This window comes from Sarcophilus harrisii, chromosome 1 (genome assembly GCF_902635505.1).
Source record: "Sarcophilus harrisii chromosome 1, mSarHar1.11, whole genome shotgun sequence".
Classification (NCBI taxonomy): domain Eukaryota; kingdom Metazoa; phylum Chordata; class Mammalia; order Dasyuromorphia; family Dasyuridae; genus Sarcophilus; species Sarcophilus harrisii.
Genome location: NC_045426.1, coordinates 81771069 through 81791875, shown reverse-complemented (window position 1 = coordinate 81791875; position 20807 = coordinate 81771069). Strand labels below are relative to the sequence as shown.

Here is a 20807-nt window from a genome sequence, read left to right as displayed (position 1 = left end):
GATACAAGTACATAAGATCAAGAATCTTTCTCCTAATGATAATTGCTCAAAAGTGATCATTTTCAAAAGAAGAAATGCAGATGTTCCATAAGCATAATAGAGTGTGCTCCACATCATTAATACAATAAAAGAAATGCAAGTTATTTTTAAAAATAACCATACACCCATCAGATTGGCAAAAATAATAAAATATGCAAATATATCATGTAGGAGGTACCATGGAAAGAGAGGAACACTCTTGTTAGAATTGACCATTCTGGATAAGAAAGTAAACCTGAAAATCACTATCCTATTAATATCTTTTCACCTGGTGATGCTGTAAATAGGCATATATTCCATGAAAATTAAAGACAGAGTGAAAGATCCTATATATACATAATATTTATAACAGCACTTTTTGTGGTAGCAAAGAATTAGAAACAAAAAGGGATGTTTATCAATTGAGGAATAAGTAAACAATTTGTTGTATGAAAATATCATGGAATATTATCAAACAATAAGAAATTACTAAGATGAATAATTCAGAGTACTTGAAAGACTTGTATGTACTCATGAAGAGTGAAATAAGCAGAACCGCCGATCAATTTATACAATGGCTATAATAATGTAAAAAGAAAACACATCTTAAAAGACATCTGAAGTCAGATCAATGTAGTGATCAATCTTGACTTTGGAAGACTAATAGTAAATTATATTTCCCTTTCCTCAGGAGAAGGATGGTAGATTGTAGATGCAAAATAAGGCTTATACAACTGTTAATTAGAGATGGGGATTTTGGAATTCAGAGATAGAAGAGTGATAGGTAATGGTAGGATACAGGATCTGCCAATACCATGAATGGATGAAATGAAGCCCAAATCCCAGTCTTTGGAGTCAAGGATGCTGCTGAACTGAGAGACTGGGACATCACAGGATATCACAGAGACATCAGCAAGTATATTAAAATGCCAAAATATGAGGAATTTGAATTCAGAAAGATGAGCTTTCTTGACTCCAGGCCTGGTGCACTATCCGCTGTGTCACCTCACTAATCCCCAAAAATGAAGGAAGTGACCCTCAAAAAAGGAAGAGATTATTGACCAATGGGTGGCCAAGAGGCAGTCTGGAAGTGAGAGTGAAGAACAAATCCTATAGTTCAGTGATGTAGCCCATGGCTTAATGAAACCCTAACCACAAACATGACATCATGATTTGGTACCTCAGAATAATAAATAGAATTGTCAAGGAATGGGACATGGTCTTGGAAACCAAGTCTTCCTTTTATTCACTTGCATTTAGGTACCTCCAAGCTGTGTCTAGGAGCCAGATAAGAGTCTCTCAGGGTCATTTTTCAAGTTTCTTCATTTTTTTCCTCATTGCTTTTCAGTTCTTTGCCTCTCCCTCTCCTGCTGAGTCAATTGCTTGAAATGATAACCAACATGTCCTGTCACTATTCCCTGTCTCCCCAGAAATATTTCCTCCTAGCAGGGTAGTCTTTCTGTCATTGGGGACACTAACAAGAAGCAGTCAAGGGCTTTGCCATAAACATTTCAATCCAGCAAATATGTGTTCAAGTGAGGACTGGTCGAAAAACGAAAACATGGTAACTGAAAGACATGGGTGTTTTCCCATCGCAATCTGGGCATACAAGCTATGGGCACATTCCAAAGGAAGGATAATGGACCTTAATTGTAGACTGCAACAAAAATTTGTGAACGGGGTCTTCCAAAGTCAATCTGACAACAAGCAGTTATTAACATTTGTTATGTGCCCAGGACTACGCTAAACACTGGGAATACAAATACAGGAAGCTTACATTCTGTTCTGGGAAGACAACATAGAAAAGGGAGCTGAAAGGGATTGGGAAGATGCTGGGGCTTGGGGTATGTCCAGATTTCAGCTTGGTGAGAAATGAAGAGACAGCTAGCCTGGGTTTCCTCCTTAAATGAAAGTTCTAGGAGGATCTATCCAGTTAGAGGGAAGGGCTGTAGGGGTTAAGGGTATTTTGAGTTGTGAATTACAGGGATCTTCCAGGATGAAGAGTTTTCTGGGGCATGATAGAGAAGTCTATATTGTAGCCTGGTGAGAAGCAAAGAGGTTTTTGGTTTTATTTTTTTAAAAAATCTTATTTTGGTCTTATAGAAATACAGATTTTCCTGAGGATTTGAAAGCACTTTCATTTCTATAACTGTACATCAATCATCTTTTGGCTATCAGGGAGTGGCCCTACTTCATAAATCTTAGAACCAGTGCCCAAAAATGTTCAAGAAGTGTCCCCAGCAGTTACGAACAGAAAGAGACAAATCTGGGGAAAGAACCCTGCTGAGTTTCTAGGATTAAGAATCTTGATCTTGGGAATCTTGGCTTTCAAATTCCATAATTATCTAAGACCTTTAGGTAAACTTTAAGGAACCCTCAGATTGAGAGACCAATTTAATCCAACCCAAGGCCTCTTTATAAGACAACAGCTAGATTTCATCTCATGAAAAATGCTACTCATATTTTGACAGAGAGGCAGTTAGACTCAGAGTACAAAGTAAAACATTTTTCAGACAAGAAAAATGCTGGGTTTTGTTTTTCTTGACTTTTTGTTTTAAGGATTTTGTTTTTCTTTTTTTTTCATTGTGAGGGACAGAAAAAATGAGATAGAAAATAGATTTTTGCTCATTAAAAAATAATTAAACTTGGTGGGGGGAGACAACACCTAGACCATTCCAAATTAATAAAGAATAGAATACATTCAAGTCTAGAAGAAAAGGGGGAAAGTAGATTTGTAAAATTTGGAGATGTTAAGAAGTTCCTCTTTTGTTGTAAGCCTAGAAGCATATTTTTATGTTCCTGAAGGAACATAAGCTGTAACTATAAGAGGGAAAATTGGAAAGCACTGAATAGTAAACATGAGTGCTATTTGGCTGTTCACAGATATGGTAGATAGGCCCCTTGGAGTCCCACCTTACTAACAGTACACTTTTCAGTTTAGCCATGCAAGTTGAAAAAAAGTCTGACTGTAGTCAAGTAGAAAATAGCACCAGATAAAAATTTCAAATTATTTCCAGAAAACGGAGCCTATTGTTTGCCAGGTACTAGACATTCCTTCCGGTGGGATATGGGCTATAGGCTCTTGCACTGAGTCTGGGAAAAAAGGACAGAATGGATGACTCTCTGCATCATTCAGGAGAAGAGTACTACTTAGGGCTCCACTTGAGCTAGCTTTTCTCAACAAAGGGCTGGTGTGATCTGATTCTTATATTCTATGTTCAAAGACGCAGTAAAAAATGAAGGCACAAAGTTTTCTTGGTGCAGTTGGTCCTTAAGAAAGTGCTGTGTGAACATAGATGGCCTTATAAGACTGGAGGTGGTAGCTGAAGAATGATTCATTCATCCTTGGAGGGGTTTGAGGGAGGAGAAGATGCTCAGGAATGAATTGTCTGGTGACAACTGAACTTTGTTTATAGCTACATAGCAGCACTTACCTAAAATGCAGCTTTGAGACGTGTCCTTAGAAATCATACCTTGAATATTCCTAATATGTTTCTTTAGAAAAGATTAACCTCAGAGAACTTCCTCTGTGTGCCCTCCCATGTAGTCCCTCGAGGGGAACAGGGGCAGGTAACTATCTCATAGTAAAACACTGAGTAGGGGAGATTAAATGAGGTGCCTAATGCAGCCAGGTGTCTCAGTGGATGGAGTGCTGGGACAGGAAGATTCATCTTCCTGAGTCCAAATGTGGCCCCAGACCCTTAATTAATTGTGTGACCCTGGCTGCCTCAGGTTCCTCATCTGGAGAAGAAAATGACAAATCTCTCCAGTATCTCTGCCAAGAAAATCCCAAATGGGGTCACCAAGAGTCAGATACAACTGAACCAACCGAACACAACTAAACCTTTGGCCATTCCCCTTAATTGCAGGCTGTTCTGCCTACCGTTTGTTGGCAGCTATGACAAACGAGAGCCTAATTAGAATTCTTTAACTTCATTTTACCCAAAAATATAATTTTTCACCAGAATTCATGCCAAAGTGCTAAATAAATAAGGAAAGAAAGAGCTTTAAGCATTTCTCTTTCCCAGATAGTGGCCAAAGAGAAGGCAACCTGAGGAAGGGTAAGCATGCCCTTGGTCATCAGCCCTTTACATAAAGGACACAAGTGCTACCCCAAGGGACCATCACCATTGTCAGGGTTATTGCTGAATCTTCCAGAAGAGGGGATATTCACCTTCTTTCCCAGCCAGTTGGAGAAGAAATGAAAGGTAGCCATGTCCAGCCATGTGGGAGCTGCTACAGAGATTTGGTGGCTTTAAGAAATGCTTATTGTCCCACACCAGGGGGATTTTGAGTTAGCTCTCTCTCATTTTACCAGCTTCTTTCTTTCCCAAGATATACAATAGTTTCTCCAAAGGAATTCTCTTCTTCTGTTCTTTCCTTTGCCTTCTGGGTCAAAACTAGCAAACACTGTGCTATATCAGCAGATGTCTTTTATGTGAAGAAAACTCAGTCTGAACTAGAGAAAAACAAGATCTCAAATGTGCAGCTTGTTGCCTTCTGCAGCCTGGTGAATTCTGGTCAATACAGGACTCTAATATGTAGGTGTTGATCAGGAAAATGCTATCGAGATAGTTTACTTAGATTTTACCAAAGAATCTGACCAACTATGTAAGGTTTTTTCCTTATTTTTATTGTGATATTCATGTGGGGAAATGTGTACAGCACCAGTTAGGTAGATTTCTAACTGTACTCAAAGAGCAATTGTTAATAGTCAACATTTGTCTGTGTTTACTTTGAAGATAGTCTCAGGTAGAGTGCCTCAGGGATACATGCCTGAATCTGTGCCGTTTAACATTTTGCTGATAGTAATGGCAAAAAATGGCATGCTTATCCAATTTGGAGGCACAAAGCCTTCATGGGGTGAGGCAGTGAGGAGAAATAATTAACACATTAAATGACAGAGTTAAGATCCCAAAAGATGTTGACTAGTAAGAGTATTGTACTTTATTGAAGAACAAGATGAAATTTAAACAATGCTGCACATAAAGTCACCACTTGGTTTCAACAATAATCACTTTACAAGATGGGAAGATGTGGCTAGATAACAGTTTTTCTGAAAAAGATTTGCAGGTTTTACTGGCCCCCAAACACAAGAAGAATCAACAGTTTCATAAAGCAACCAAGCAAGTGATTGGAGATGTATAAAGGACGTCTGATTCTGAAAAAGAAAAGTGGTATTAAGACAGCTCCTCTGGACTCAGTCCTGATCACATATCAGCTCAAGGTGCTATATTTTACAAATGATGCTGAAAAGCATCAGTGGAGAATGGCCAGCATCCCAGAGGACCTTAAGACCCATGCTATGTAAGGATCAGTCAAAGGAACTGGAGCCTAGAGAAGAGGAGACATAGGGAAGAAAGGATAGCTGCCAACAAGCATTCTGCTTGGCCCTAGAAAGCAGGACAAGGAGCAGTGGGTAAAAGTAACAAGGAAACCAACCCCAGCTCAAAGGAGGAGGAACAATCTAACAAGTAGAGTGATTTAGAAGCAGAAAGGGTTTTCCTGGAAAGTAGGGATTCTGGCCATTGCTGGCTGCAGTTGTTGTGGAATTACAGACTTTCAGATGTGGAAGGGGTCTCAGAGGACACTTACCTCATCTTGGAAGATCTCCTGGTGCATTTAGGATACCAAGAGGCATGTTGCTCTGCTCTGGCATCCTTATAAAAATGTTTTCCTGTGTTACGCCCAAATCGATGGAAAGCCAAGTCTCTCTCTTTGATTCTGGGACCAAAGCTAGTGTTTTAAGTCGCTAAGGCCAGGCCTTTTCTTCTACTTGCTTTATTCCTACAGAAGGACTTCTTCCTTGAAAGCAACTGTGTTTTCTGAGTCATTGAGAGCTTGGTGAAAACACCACTCAAAGGGGATTGATAGACCCTCTGAGCCCAAGCTAAGGTCAACAGTCCCTTTAATTGAAAGATCTATGCCTCTTTCTATAAATAACTGAGGGACTTAGCCTTCAAGTTTAAGACCTGGCTGATAGTCCCTTAATGCTGTGCACATTTGCTTTATACATCTCCAAATGTACTGGCTATCTCTCCCTCCCCACCCCCAGATGGGGGGGGGGGGAGGAACATGGAGAATGCTCCCTGAGAGACTCAGGAACTGGGGACAGAGCAGAGGAAGACAAAGACTCAAGCCATGATTTCCAGCCACCAGAAAGGGTATAAAAGGACCAATGGGTCCATTCCTCTCACTTTGCTACTCCCCTTCTTGGTATCCCAAGTACTTAGCAGTACTTCAAGATTTGCTGTAGAGGGGCAGTTGACCAGTGGTCTGGGAGGCCTAGAAATAGCAAGGGGGTTGGTAGCAGAGGCAGTGCTGTGGGCTTGACAATCTGCACATAGCCTACATCGATGGTTGTGAGCTATTAGTTGTTGTGCAGTGATGATTCAGGCTCGAATTTTAGTTCTATTGTAAAAATCTCACTTGAGCTTTCTTTTCTAGGGACTGCATGAAAGGAGATGAAACTGAGAATAAGAAGATTGGATGCACAGTTAACTTGATGGCAAGTAGATCATCACTTCTCCCAATGTCTAGTCTAATTTGCCTAGATCTCTCTTCTTCTTCTTCTTCTTCTTCTTCTTCTTCTTCTTCTTCTTTTCTTCTTTTCTTCTCTCTTCTTCTCTCTTCTTCTTTCTCTCTTCTCTCTCTTCTTTTCTCTTCTCTTCTCTTCTCTCTCTCTCTCTCTCTCTCTCTCACCCTCTAGCATGTAATTATCATAATTTGTGGAGGAAAAAAATATTTGCTCATTATCTTAGAAACGAAGGTGCCAAAACCAGACAACCCTTCTTGTGTTTGTTCTCACCTGCATAAATGTGGCTTCCACCTGGGACAGGGAAACTGTCAGCCCAGCTCAGCTGCACAGGCCCCAGGACCTACTCAACAGAGTTGTTAGTGCAGGAATATTTGTTCTGAACATTTTCTTTCCTCAACAGGAAATTAACATTCCGTGTGAAAGCTCCTCTGTATCCTTTTCCTGCATCCCTCTCTCTCTTTCTCCCAGGCCTGGCTCATACCTGACCTCTCAGTGTGAATGCCCCTCAATGAGAATACCCACCAGGACTCTGCTAGTGTTGTTAGGTGGCTTGCACTGGACACATGGGAGAGCTCAGAAACTGACTTCTTGTCCCAGAATTCCAGTGTCCTTCTAAATAAGAATTTCATCTCACTCTTACAGAACTTTTACAAATCTGAGATCAACAAAGAGGAAATGTACATCCGATACATCCACAAACTGTGTGACATGCATTTACAGGCTGAAAACTATACTGGTGAGTATTGGCTATCTCTCCCTCCCACCCCCAGATGGGGGGGGGGGAGGGCAAACATGGAGAATGCTCACTGACAGACTCAGGAACTGGGGACAGAGCAGAGGAAGACAAAGACTCAAGCCATGATTTCCAGCCACCAGAAAGGGTGTAAAAGGACCAATGGGTCCATTCCTCTCACTTTGCTACTCCCCTTTTTGGTATCCCAGCCATAAGCTCATATTAGTGAGAGAGGAAAAGGTGAGGGGAAGTAGCACAGAGTGTTAGAAATGAAGTGAATGCAGAACCAACCTTCTTCCCCTCCCAAGCCCTGACATCACTACCAGACCCTCTCTACAGCCCCAGCTTCTCAATGTCTATGTTATCTGTTCCTTCTCTTCACTGCTGCCCCACCCTCTGTGCCCCCAAGGACGTCCTCAATCATCTGAGTGCATCATTACTCCATCTCTGCTTCTAAACTCTGGGACTCTGCCCCTGGACTTGTATGAGAGCAATCATTCTTTGTACTTTCCCCCAGGAAAAGAAAAGTAAAATCCAGAGCTTGACAAAATCACCATACAAGCATGATTCTCATAGAAAACAGTAACCTCATGTTTAAAAAAATCCGAGCTCTTCTCATGAGGATCCCACTGCCATTTAGCAACAAAACAATTCCTGGATTTAATTGATGGTGGAGAATGTTACCCAATTTCCTGAGATGCCAAGTGTCTTTCTGTAAAATTTAAAGTTAAAATTATTGAAAAGTTGGTTAAAAGCCCAGGAAGCAGTTCTGTATCCCTGTATGCTCAGCATAACATAATCTGATTTCTAATAGTCTTTCACACCTCACCACTGTGTTTTAATTCCTAACCTCAAATCTAAAAGAAGAAATAAAATCTTTTTCCCCAAAACCTAAACTTGGATGAACGTGTTGTTCCAGAGTCCACTGTGAGGGTCAAAGATTTTCACTCTCTAGTCATTTCCAGATTTCAGGAGATGATCATTGATCATTTTAGGATGTCATTTCATGAACAGGAGAGCAACTAGCCTGAAATGAAACCTTAAAACCTCCATTTCCTCCCAGGCTCTTAGGACAGTAAAGTAAGCTACTTTTTAACAGCACTGAGAGAAGGCAATAACTGGAGGTATTTATAGCTTCTGCTTCAAAAGGAGAAACTAGTCAGCATGGACTGAGCTATATAAAAGGTGCTGGGCCATGAAAAGGAGAGCCTGCCCTGAGGGACAGAACTGAAGAAACATGGACACTCATATGAAGTCCTCAGCTTGTGTATGGAGTCCCTATTGCGTGGGAGGCAATAGAGAAAAAAGGGGATATGTGAACAGCCTCCTGGCCAGGCACCTTCCTCAGGGATGGTAACTGGAAAAAGGGGAACTGTTATTGTCCTCTGAGAATGATTTGTCGGACAACTAGAAGAATGCCATTTAGTCTGGAGAAGCAAGTTTGAGTAGTAACTAAAAACCTGAGCAGGAGACTTTAGAAAGAACTACCTTGCCAATTTTGGAATTTACCAAAAATGCTCAAATGAAATTGGAAGGTTAGTTAGTCAGACTGATTAATAAGGATCCTGAACAGTGGCTCTAATTCAATGCGTCATCCCTTAGAATTTGGGGAACCACATCATTCCACTGGTATTATTTTAAATAGCTCTAATTTTCTCCTCTTTCAATGAGATGGCACAGTGCCTCAGCGCTGGGCATTAGTGTTAATTCAGGCCACTTGGAGCAGGGGACTCCCAGCTTGGGCTGTAAGCCCAATAACACAATAGCAAGCGCTCACACCCCTTCATTTGGATGCCATTTTTAAAATCAAGCTATTTGGAAATGAAAGTGAAGATGGAGAAAGAGTAATTTCCAGACTGTAGTACTGGCTGCGTGTGGGATTGGAAAAGATCGGCTCGCTTAGTAAAGATTAATAAAATACTCCATCAATATTAAATCCTATTAGAGGGTGCTAAGATGGGAAGAAAGACTCTACAAACAAATTAGGCAAAGAAGTCAAAGGATAAACTAGAAACATTTTAATGATATATCTCCATATTCAAAGGTGAACCTCCATTTCACCATTTAATTTATTGACAACAAACAGGAAAAAATCCTATCCTATTCAAAAATATTGGAGAAAAAAGCTAGATATTCTGGTAGTGAGTAGATATTTAGTAGTGAGCAAGCATTTGTTAAATGTCTGCAATGTGTGAGGGACTCAGCTAGTCAATTGAGAATAGAAAGACAGAAAGGAAAATCAGTTCCCTCCCTCAAGGAGCTTATATTTTAAAGAGGGAAGCAGCGTGTAAACAGATAAGTTAATACAAGGTAAATTGAGGAACGAGAAAGAATAGCAAGTAGGCAGAATCAAGAGGTGACACCTGAGCTGGATGACAGGTGGATAGAGTTCCAGACCTGGAGTCAGGAAGACATCTTCATGAGTTTTAAAGCTGCCCTCAAGATACTTACTAGCTGGGTGACCTTAGGCAAGACACTTCACCTGTTTGCCTAAATTTCCTCTTCCAGAAAATGAGCTAGAGAAGGTAAAGGCAAACCACTGTGGTATCTTTGCCAAAAAAGCCCCAAATAGGGTCACAAAGAGTTGGATACCAGGTGAACTTCCATTTCACTAGTAGACTGACATCAAGAAAGCTATGAATTCTTAGAAGGGAAGGAAATACATTCCAGGCATGTACAAAGGCACAAAGATGAGGATGAAATGCTGAGCTGGGGGAATAGAAAGTAGGTCAGTTCATCTAGAATGTAAAATGCTTGAAGGGGAGGAGTAGAAAATGTCCACAAGTAGATGAGTTAGATTGCACAAGACTTTAAATGCCAAATTAAGGAGGTAGAGATATTTGGAAATGAAAATGAAGATGTAGAAAGAGTAATTTCCAGACAGTAGTACTGGCTGCATGTGGGATTGGAAAAAATTGGCTCGCTTTGTAAAGATTAATAAAATACTCCATCAATATTAATGTAGAGATATTAAGGAGCTATTGATGACTGTTACACAGTGAATGACATAGTCAAACCCATGCTTTAGGAAAATTACATTAGCATCTGTGTGAGGAATGGATTGAGAAAAGTGGAGGGAAAAACATAAAATCAGAAACAGAAAAAACATTTACAACTAGGCAAGAGTTGACACAAGCTTTGACTAAGGTAAAGGCCTTTAATGTAGAGAAGGGGACAAATATGAGATGGAGAGGCAAGAGAAATAAAATTTAGCTACTGATTGGATATGGGCTTTGAGGGAGAGTAAGGGTTTAGAAATAGATCTGAGGTTGTGTACTTGGGGAGCCTCAATGGTGGGCTTGGGGAGAAGATAATATGGTATATTTTGGGGCATGTAGATTTTTGATGTTTAAGATACTCATGGAACCATCCATTGGAAGTGTCTATCAGATAGTGTGGGTCTCACTGAAGCTCAGGAGAGAAAGTTTCATTATGTAGTTCCGAGTCAGTGTATAGAGTGTATAGGAAGCTGATGAGATCACTAAGAGTGAAGAGGGGAGAAAAGGACACAAAATAAAAGTAAGAGGATAATGATGATCCTGCAAAGGAGACAAATAAGGGGAGATCGAATAGGTAGGAGGGGAACCAGAATAAAACAGTGTCACAAAAATTTAGCCTGTGATGCCATGTCTGTCTGTGGCCATTGTTTACCTACAGGCCTAAGAAGGGTGAACCATCTAAGACAATTTCTGCTGCCTGCCTTAATTGCTAAGACTGGAACTGCTCGTTAGTTGAAGTGAGAACATAGGGGAAAATCACACAGGAGTCCAGTTGAGCTTTGGTTCTGACATACTGAGGACATTTTACCAGAAGTCAAATTGACCCAATAGCTTTTCTCTGGATCTCTCCTCTTCTATCTTCTCCCTGTATCCCTATGTGAGATAAACATTATAGTGGGGATTCCTTTTCAGGTATAGATTGTATGATAAAATGGCTGTGGGAGACCCTTCCAAAGGGACTAAATTTCTGTAAATGCAAGGGACTGACATTGCAGGGTTTTCCTAACTCTACAGAGCTTATTCATTTTCCTGGATTTGTGTATTTCTGATTGTAATATTGCCCGGTGTGCCAACATGTACTTTGGACTTCCGAATTAAGACATTTTAAGCCACCTGGCTGAAGGTACACTGTTCTGTCTTCTCACAGAGGCTGCATTTACTCTGCTTCTGTACTGTGAATTGCTTCAGTGGGAGGACCGGCCACTTCGGGAATTCCTGCATTATCCATCCCAAACTGAGTGGCAGCGAAAAGAGGGCTTGTGCCGAAAGATCATTCACTATTTCAACAAAGGGAAGGTATGTGCTATGTGCAGGGTGACTCCCCCAAGGACAACCCACCCACCCCCTTACCACTAACAGTCCTCTCCTTCTGGCTTCTCAACTACATTCCCATCAAGAGAGACAGAGACAGGAAAACAGCAACAAAACAAGAGAAGAGGGAAGGAAGGGAGAGAAAGGGAAAGAAAGGGAGATAGTTCTTTGGGGTAGTTGAGGGCATCATGTATTCATGTGTGTCTGTGTACGTGTGTGTGTACACACACATAGGTTTGATAGACAGCACACTTAGCCCTGGACGAGGAAATATGAGGGAAAAGCAGGACTACCAGATTCAGGTTTGAGAAGGAGAGAGGCAGCCCACACAGAGCAATTTCCATACCATGATAATTGTAGATGCTCTTTATACAGAGGCTACAGTTCTTCTGTTTGTATTTATTAGAGGCATATTGAAGAAGTGATTTGATTTTCTAATCTACAAGAATAAATGTAAATGTGGGCTATCCAAACTAATGCATTTTTGATGCAAGAAAGCAAAATAAATGTTGCCTCTTGATTGACATTCTCTTTAGCTCCAGGCTGACCTTTGTCCCAGCCAGGTGCAGCATTCTTTAATTTGGTTTATTAGAACCATCAAATGCACTTAGCTAGGATTAGAAGACTGTACATGTTGTTGATTCAGCTTCCCCAAACAACTTCTTGCTTCATTATTTGTCCTATTCCTCCTTTTGAGTGAACTTGGGAGAGAGTGTTGCTAATTTGAATCTCTGTAGATGGCCAGGTTGGATGTGGGCCACAGGCTAAAGGGATTATTGGGTGCCTTTGAGAAACATTTTCTTCTTATTAATCTTTAAACAAATTTGTAAAATTGAAATAAGACAACCCAGAGAGCTGCAGTGGTTGAAGGCTCTGGCTATAATTAATGGGAAAAAAATTTTTAAGAATACTATCATCTGAAAAAAAAAGGAAATTTTTGAAATTGAATGGCTTCTGCCCAAATATTGGAAAATAGAGAATGAATTCTTGGTGCTTCCATCACATAGGAGACTCCTCTGTGTTCACAAAAAGCCCTTTAGGTTTGGATGAATCTTTTTATATATATATAATATATATATATATATATATATATATATATATATATATATATACAAACAATTAGGGAGATCACAAGAGCTTTCTTGAAATTCAAATAACATTCACTTCCTTTGGATTTTTATATAAACTTAAGATTTGTAGTGTATTGGATAGATCTTCTGTGGTACATTTATAGGGAAAAGTGAACAAGGATTAGAAAGCATGAATAGGTTATGATCTATGATCTATACTGATGGAAAGAATAACCATGGTAATATCATCAAAGTATAAATACCAAAGTGTATGTTCAGAGCTCTCATCCATGCCTGTGCTATCCATACTGCAGAAGACCTAGAGGGCCCAGAGTTACCTGTCTCTGCCTTAATATAGTCTTCCTTCCAGTCAGTCCCAGAGCCTCCTCAAACAATCCCTTGTGGATCACTGCATTCACAGTGAGACACATAAGTGAGTGTTACATTATTTGTTTTCCTTATTTCCTTCAATTAGCAAAGATCATTGAGCAAGTTCTATATTTACAGACCAATCTGGTTGGGTGTGTATGTATGTGTGTGTGTGTGTGTGTGTGTGTGTGTGTGTAATAGGATCTTTTCCAATCTTAATCTCTAATAATACGCAGACAAGTAAATTCAAATCTTACTTAGCAGCTTAGTTTTTAGAGAATATGAAGGAGGATCATGACCAGCCTGAGTGTTAATAAAAAATTAGAACGGAAGAAAAAAACAGAGTAAGAAGTAATCTGCAAAGAACTTTAAAGCCCATCCAGCCACTGTTGACAGTGCTTTGCATTAGGGAACTCTAAAGATTGGGCTTTCAGAGACAAATGCAAATCCCTTAGCTCATCCTCTTGGATTTGCAGTATTCTTTGTTCTCTCTGAGTATGTGTTTATGCAACCCACTCTATATAACCCATGCAGAATGCTTACCTTAACAATTCCTACTGTACCACATACTTAGGAATTACTAGATAAGTCCAATTAATTCTTTAGGAAAAGGCTTTGGAGCCTTTATTCCATTCCTGGAACTTGAAAACAAGTCACTTAATGCTACAAAATCAAAATGTTTATGGGGAAGGAGTCACCCCAAGCGGAAAAAGAACTCGGGTAGAGGAACATATCAAAGTTGTTGATGCAAACCAACTAGAATCTCATCTGTGCAAGAGGATGCAGCAGAACAAGTTTGATGCCTTTTCTTGACTTTTAGGTATCTGAAGATAGTTCTTATGTTCCTTCCAGGGCAAATATCCCCAGCATCTTCACTCGATGCTCACATGGTATTGTATCCAGGCCCTTCACCCTTTTAGCTACCCCAGTAGTACATTGTCCTAGAGACCCCACCTCTCTGCTGTGAGGGAAATAGATGTTTCTTGAGCTCTTCTCTAGCACCTCAGAGTTCCTCTTCCTTTTAGTGATTTTTTTCACTATGTTGTTGCAGTAACTGGATATATTGTTCTCTTATTTCGGCTTATTTCATTCATCAATTGATATGTCTTCCAATCTTTCTCTAAATTTCTTATATTTTTTATTTCTTATAGTATGATATCCCATTATATTCACATGCCAGAGTTTTTCCTGCCATTCTTCAATTAATGGACACCCACTTTATTTTCAGTTCTTTGCTACCACCATAGTGGGTACTGCTTTGATATGCTTTTTATAGCAAGGACTGCTATAAATATTTTGGTTTATATTGGATCTTGGAAAAGGTTTTGACTTATATGGAAAAGATGCCCAGGGAGGGATCACTATATCTAAGGTCTAACAGTTCAGTCATTTTTCTCACAGAATTCCAAATGGATAGCCAGAGCTTTTCAAGTTAGCACATCCCCATTTTTTTTTCATTTGCAGGGGATGTGAGGAATTTTTCCTTCCCCAGTTCTGTGGTACCTTTTCTGTTTCCCTTTGAGATTTTATAGGTCATTAGGAATGGCTCAATAATCACATTCATCTCTTCTTTTAATATCCAACATTGTAGATCATTTGGGGTCAAGTAACTTGAATTCATCAAGAACAATTAAGTGTTCTCCCACCATCTTTTTGCTTATCTGGAGTATTAACTTAATATTCAGCATTTTTATGTCTTTTCTTGCCCAGAGGTCAATGTCCTTGGCAGAGAAAACAGAAGCAAAATAATAATTTGGCAGCTTTGTCTTCACTTGGTCTTCGGTCATCATTCAACTGTCCTTGAATAATAGTCCTATCCTTTCTTTGTTCTTGCTCTATTCCCTGATCTTTGCAAAAAAAAAAAAAAAGAAGAAAGAAAGAAAGAAAAAAAAAAGAAAAGAAAGAAAATAAAACAAAACTCACAACCTTTTTGTTATATTTAGTTTTTATGATCCAATTCATTCTAAACTTTAGTACTTTTAATACCAACTGTCTCCTCCTCTATCATAAGCGTTCAGAAGTAATAGTTACTTCTCCTCACCCAGGTTCTGATCATTGCCACTCCAGTAACCAGTTCTTCCCCATTGTCAAGTATCAATTCCGGAATGGAATTCAACACTATTGGTTCTTTTACTTTTTGAAAGATAACATCATGATTAAAGAAAGTTGCTTGAGGCTAATTTCTAAACTTCAATTTTTCAGCTGTAAAGTGAGAACTAGATAATATCAAGGGTTTGTGTTTCTCTAAATTTGTGATCCTATAAATTTACAAAAGTTATTAGTTACTCTGTTTTTGGCAGAGAAATAGCTCCAGAATATAATCTGATAACTGAGATTTTCCATCACCACTATATTAAGCCTCTGTCTCAAACTTGGGATCTATTTATTTCCCAAGCCTCTCATCTTATTCCACTTTCTGTCCAAGTGGTCTGTAATATGCTTAGATAACAATATCATTTTTGGGTTTTTTTTCTATTTTTTTCTGTTTTGCTTATTTTATTCTGAATTTAAGAAATAAAAACAAGCATTTATATAACATAGTAGAATAGGGAAAAATCATACATGAAACTGCAAATCTATTATGTACTACTTGCTACTTCTTTTAAATATATAATGAAGTTATCATGTGACTCTTTTTTTTCCTTTTCTTTTTTCTCCCCTCCCTTGAGAGGGCTACCATTAGATAGGAAGAGTAAAATTAGCAAAAACAAGAGAACTTTGATCTTCATCCAAATAGCAACCATTGTGCTTTTTTCTTAACTTCCTGAATTTCTTCATCTAAACATACCTTCCTAATATGCAATGCTTTCCCTACAACAGGCCACTTTTTTCTTATTTCTTTTGAATAAAATACACCTGTCTGGGGCCACATTTCAATGATGGGTTTCTCCTTTCTCAGTGAAACTTGTTACAGTCAAATTTGCCACATTGTATTAGGACCAGTAATTCATCTTGCTTGGTGCCTAAACTTTTTGTATTTGTACATAAACATCTGAGACCAAGAGTTTTACTACTAGTTCCTTTCTTGGATTCTGTCTCCTTTGAATTTCTGGGTATCTGAATAACTGTTCTTTTTTCCATATTTCCATATTCTCTTTATGATATGTGTGTATGTATCTTGATGAATATATGTAGGCATTTTTCTCCCTTTCTTATCTCTTTTAGTTTAAAGCTTCTCTAATAAAACTTATGAGACAACAGATTAAATACATTCCTGTCAATCTCTGGTACACTTCATCCCTGCCTAGAGTCTATCATTCCTATATTTTAAGTCATAGTTTAGAAATCCAACTTCCATTCTTGGATTCCATTTTCTTAACCAGCAATCCATCTGCCAGGTACTCTTTTCTGTATTCTCTTCTGTATACCTTACCTCAATGTGATAAAAATATCACTTAAGTCCTCTATAGGTATAGTTTTAAAGACTTCTGACAGAACTGGTGGAAATAATCAGATTGCACTTAATGACTTTTAGAAAAGCTTCTTCTATGTTTTGACTAAAAAAATAGCCAGGGAAGAAAGAAGAATCTATATGAAAGCGAGTCATATGGCTAGCATCAAACACCTGCATGTGACTAGGTAATCCTACCTAGGTGATAGCTCTATCACTAATATTTTAACCCCAAATCTCAAATTTCCCTCCATAACTTTGGCTTCTACTAAGCTATCTTTATAATTCCTCTTGAATTGCTGAAAATCTTTATGAGGGCTGACTTAGGGTCAGGCCTTAAAATTAGAATTCAAATGCCCATTAGACAAAAAGAAGAGAATAATATTCCTAGCTGTGTGACCCTGGGCAAGTCACTTAACCCCAATTGCCTCAGCAAAAAAAGAGAGAATAATATAAACGGTAGCAACAAAGCATCTCACTTCTTTACTATTTAAACTCTTCAGCCAGAAAAGCCATTTATACCTAATGAAAAGTATCATTCACAAATCATAAGTGGGCAGTCTCAATAAAACTGCTCTTTCAGGAGGTCAGGATGTTTGTTTGCTATTCTCTTTAACTGGCACTTACATAATTGTTCTTGTGGATGGCCTCCCAGTGTTTGCCATTGTCTGGAAATACTACTTCTAGCTTGAGAGGAACTAAAGAATGGAAACCACTGATCTAACGATGGAAAAGACCATTAAACTGTCTTATACAAATGTATAAGACTTGTTGGGTCAATGAGAATGGGGGCATTTGTAACTAATTTTGGTGTATTTATATCTTCTCCAACTAGCTGTGTGACTTTTATCTATAGGGCATAAATTTCTTCAAAGGATAGAAATTGTGATGGATTTCTGGGAAACTTGACCCCAAATGAAGTACTTAGTGCTTTCCTTCTCCTTGATGCAATTGCAAATAGAATGGAAAATAGAAAACTGAGGGAAATTTTCCAAGTGTACTTCCAGTACTAAGAAAGAGGAAACCCAGACTCCCATAAGAAAGGTGGAAATAGAACCAAGCACCATTTACTGAAGCTCAACACACGAGCCAAGTGTGCTACTTTTCATGGTCTTGTTACCATAACAACATGCAGCCCTAGTGCCTGCCTCTTCTTTGTAGTATTTGGCATTCCCACAAGGCCCCTGAAGTAGGAGTTTTCAGCAGCCCCCATTTTGTGCTTTACTTTCCCTCCAAAGAATGAGTTATGAGATCTGGGTAAGTCGATGAAATGCATCTTAGGCTTTGATTTTCTACTTGGTGATACATAGTCTGTATCGGGGGACAGACCTCTGTAACTGAAATGTGAATCTTGAAAAAGAAATACCTGGCTCTTTACATTTAGATTTGGAGTCAATTATCTGGGAAATGTCAAGCTATCTTCCTAGTCTTCTTGATATGATTCCCTGTGATCCTGAAACCATTTTCCTGTTTGTGTTACAGAGCTGGGAATTTGGAATTCCACTTTGCCGGGAACTTGCGTGTCAGTATGAAAGTCTCTATGACTACCAGAGCCTTAGCTGGATCCGGGTAAGTCAAGAATATATATCTTCCCCTCCTACAGACCACAGACACAGGCTTCTGGAAAAGTACCGCAATCCTGGGCAGTTTCACTTTAGAAAATTGCCAATGATTTCCCAATCAAATAGTCTCCATGCTCCTTTATTAAACATTTTCTATGATCCTAGCTCCGTGTTATCATAAGCTATGAGAAATAGAGCAAAGGAAAAGACGTAAGATTATTACACATTTTAAAATTGGAGCCAGCAATAACAAGGCAGTATGCAACCAAAATCCAAATTACAATATAGATTCCACATCCAGTAGGACTTCAGCCAAGGTAGAAAACAGCATGGACAGGAGTGGACTGAAATGGTTTCATGGAAGAGACTTCATATATAAATGGACTCTTAAGAATGCCTTCTTTGGGTGGCAATTTTCAGGGAAAGAAATTTGAGTATAATGGAAAGAGAAGAATTTGGATTTGATGTTCAAGAAACTAGGTCCAAAATCTGCCTTAAGTCAAATACTAATCTATTGTTATCATTTATTGTTATTATTATTAAGAGAAAATATGACAGAGTGCATAGAGCGCTGGCTCCAAAGTCAAGAAAATCCAGGTTCAAGTTTCTGACACTGATTGCCTGTGTGATCACTGTTGGGAATGCCTTTTGGTGCCTGGAATATCTCCCTAAATTTATTAAATTGCAAAGTAACAAAAGCTAATCTGAGGTAGAAAGGATGCCTTCACTAAGAGTGCCTATTACCAATTAAGTCACAGATTCAGACCATGAAAAAAATTTCACCATCTTTATCATTTTTATTCATACATTTGTCAAATATAAGGATTAACCTTCATTAGCAGAAGGAAGTTTCTTCCTGGGAGCTTTCTATACCAGCAAAACCACAGGCTCAATCTTGATCCCAATTAACTAGTTGCAAATATATTTAAAAGACATAGAAAATGGAAATCAAGAGGTTAGGATTCCTGCTCAGGGTAAATGGATGGATGAATGATGATAAGGGATAACAGAAAGGAAACAGGACTGATTAGTTCTTGTCAATTTGGTTCTGTCTTCTCTGCTAAGAACATTATTAACCTTTGGATAAGAAAGGATAAGAAAAAATGGGTAATAGGGATTGAAATCTAAGATACATGTTATTTAGTTGTTTGTCAATCTTGTCCAGTATTTTAGTGACCCCATTTTGGGTTTTCTTGGCAAAGATACTAGAGTGATTTGCCATTTCTTTTTCCAGTCGTTTTATAGATGAAGAAACTGAAATGACTTGCCCAGGATCACACAGCTATCAAGTGTCTAAGGCTGGATTGGAATTCAAGTCTTCCTTACTCCAGGCCCAGTGCATTGTCCACTATGCCATAGAATAAAGATATAAGAGAATACCTACTTAGTCCTAGTTAGTTCAGATCATCAGGCCAGATGAACTGCATTCCATAGTGCTAAGAAAACTGGCAGACGTGATAACTGAAGCACTGTCAGTGATCTTTAACAATTACATAAACAATTATGTCCGAGACTACATGAGAGCAAACGTCCCAGTTTTGAAAAAGTGCAAGAAAAAAAATATAGGCTTGTTGAGCTTGATTTCAGTCCTTTCTCTCCCCTTCCCCAATCCCCCCAAAGAAAAATGTGGTTAATTAATTTCTAGAAAAGTAAACGATGATCACTGGATTCAGCATTATTTAATCAATACCAACAGCTCACATTTCTATAGCACTTTGAAGTACATGAAATTTACATCCATAATCTCATTTGGTCTTTGCAACAACTCTGTGAGATAAATATTATCAGAATCCCTTATGTTATAAATGGGGAAACTGAAATGTGTTAGTTAACTGATTGCTCAGTATCACACAACAACTAACTGGGTGAGATTCAAACTCAGGTATTCTGAACCCCAAATTTAATGCTTTAGCCGTTCCATCAGGTCAAGCTATACTAAACTCGTTTTCTTTTTTTTGGTAGGGCTGCTAGTCTAAGAAATCTGGGAGATTCTATAGAGAGAAGTTGTTTAGACTTTAGCAAAACATTTGGCAACAAACTTTTGAGAGACATAGGCTGGATGACAGGAATTAGGGAGGCTGCTGGAAATGAAGAGCAGTCACTAATAGTCCAACATCACCTTTGGAGAAGGTCTCCAGTGGAGTGCTTAAGCCAAGGCTGCTTAACAGTTTTTCCAAAGATTTGGATCAATGCATAGGAAACACACATTTCCATTTCACAAATGACACAAAATTAAGAGAGAAGGTAACCACACTAAATGGCAAGAGTCAGGACCCAAAAAGATCTTGACCACCATGTTGGACTAAATTTAATAAGATGAAATTCAAAAGGGATATGTGTAAATTCTCATACTTGTAAAGCGGTTATTTGTGTGCACATGCAAAATAGGAAGATGGACATATGCCATATAGACATTGATCTGAAAAAAGATGTGGAGGTTTTTGTGACTACAAGTTAAATTTGATTTCACAGTGGTGGGAAAAACAGTTAACATGATCATAAGGAGCACTTAGGAAAAGAGGGTCAAGATCAAGAAAGGCAACTGTCCTCCCCTTTTCTGCCATGGTCATCTGAAGTACTCTGTACAGTTCGGAGCTTTAGAGCTGGCAGGGCACTTAAAGGCCACTGCTTTTTGTAGAGGAGGAAACTACCCAGAAAGAACTGAAACATGTAGTCGAAAGCTTCCCAAGATCACAAGTTAGTATGGCCGAGTGGGCCTTTGGACTCTGGTATACTTACTTCCTGTCCAGTGCTCCATCCTCCATCTTCCATCCTTCATCCTACGCTGCCTGTTCTCTCCCTGATCTCAGTACAGA

The 20807-nt window shown here is 38.9% G+C and overlaps 1 protein-coding gene across 1 annotated transcript in view; it reads left to right on the top strand.

The window, feature by feature from the left end:
• Positions 1 to 20807, top strand: part of DOCK3 (dedicator of cytokinesis 3) — a 500037-nt gene that overhangs the window by 436506 nt on the left and 42724 nt on the right. Inside the window, exons 36-39 of the mRNA XM_031958628.1 lie at positions 6466 to 6526; positions 7199 to 7292; positions 11436 to 11584; positions 17912 to 17998. Coding sequence (XP_031814488.1) covers positions 6466 to 6526; positions 7199 to 7292; positions 11436 to 11584; positions 17912 to 17998 — 391 coding nt within the window. The remainder of the gene's footprint in view (positions 1 to 6465; positions 6527 to 7198; positions 7293 to 11435; positions 11585 to 17911; positions 17999 to 20807) is intronic.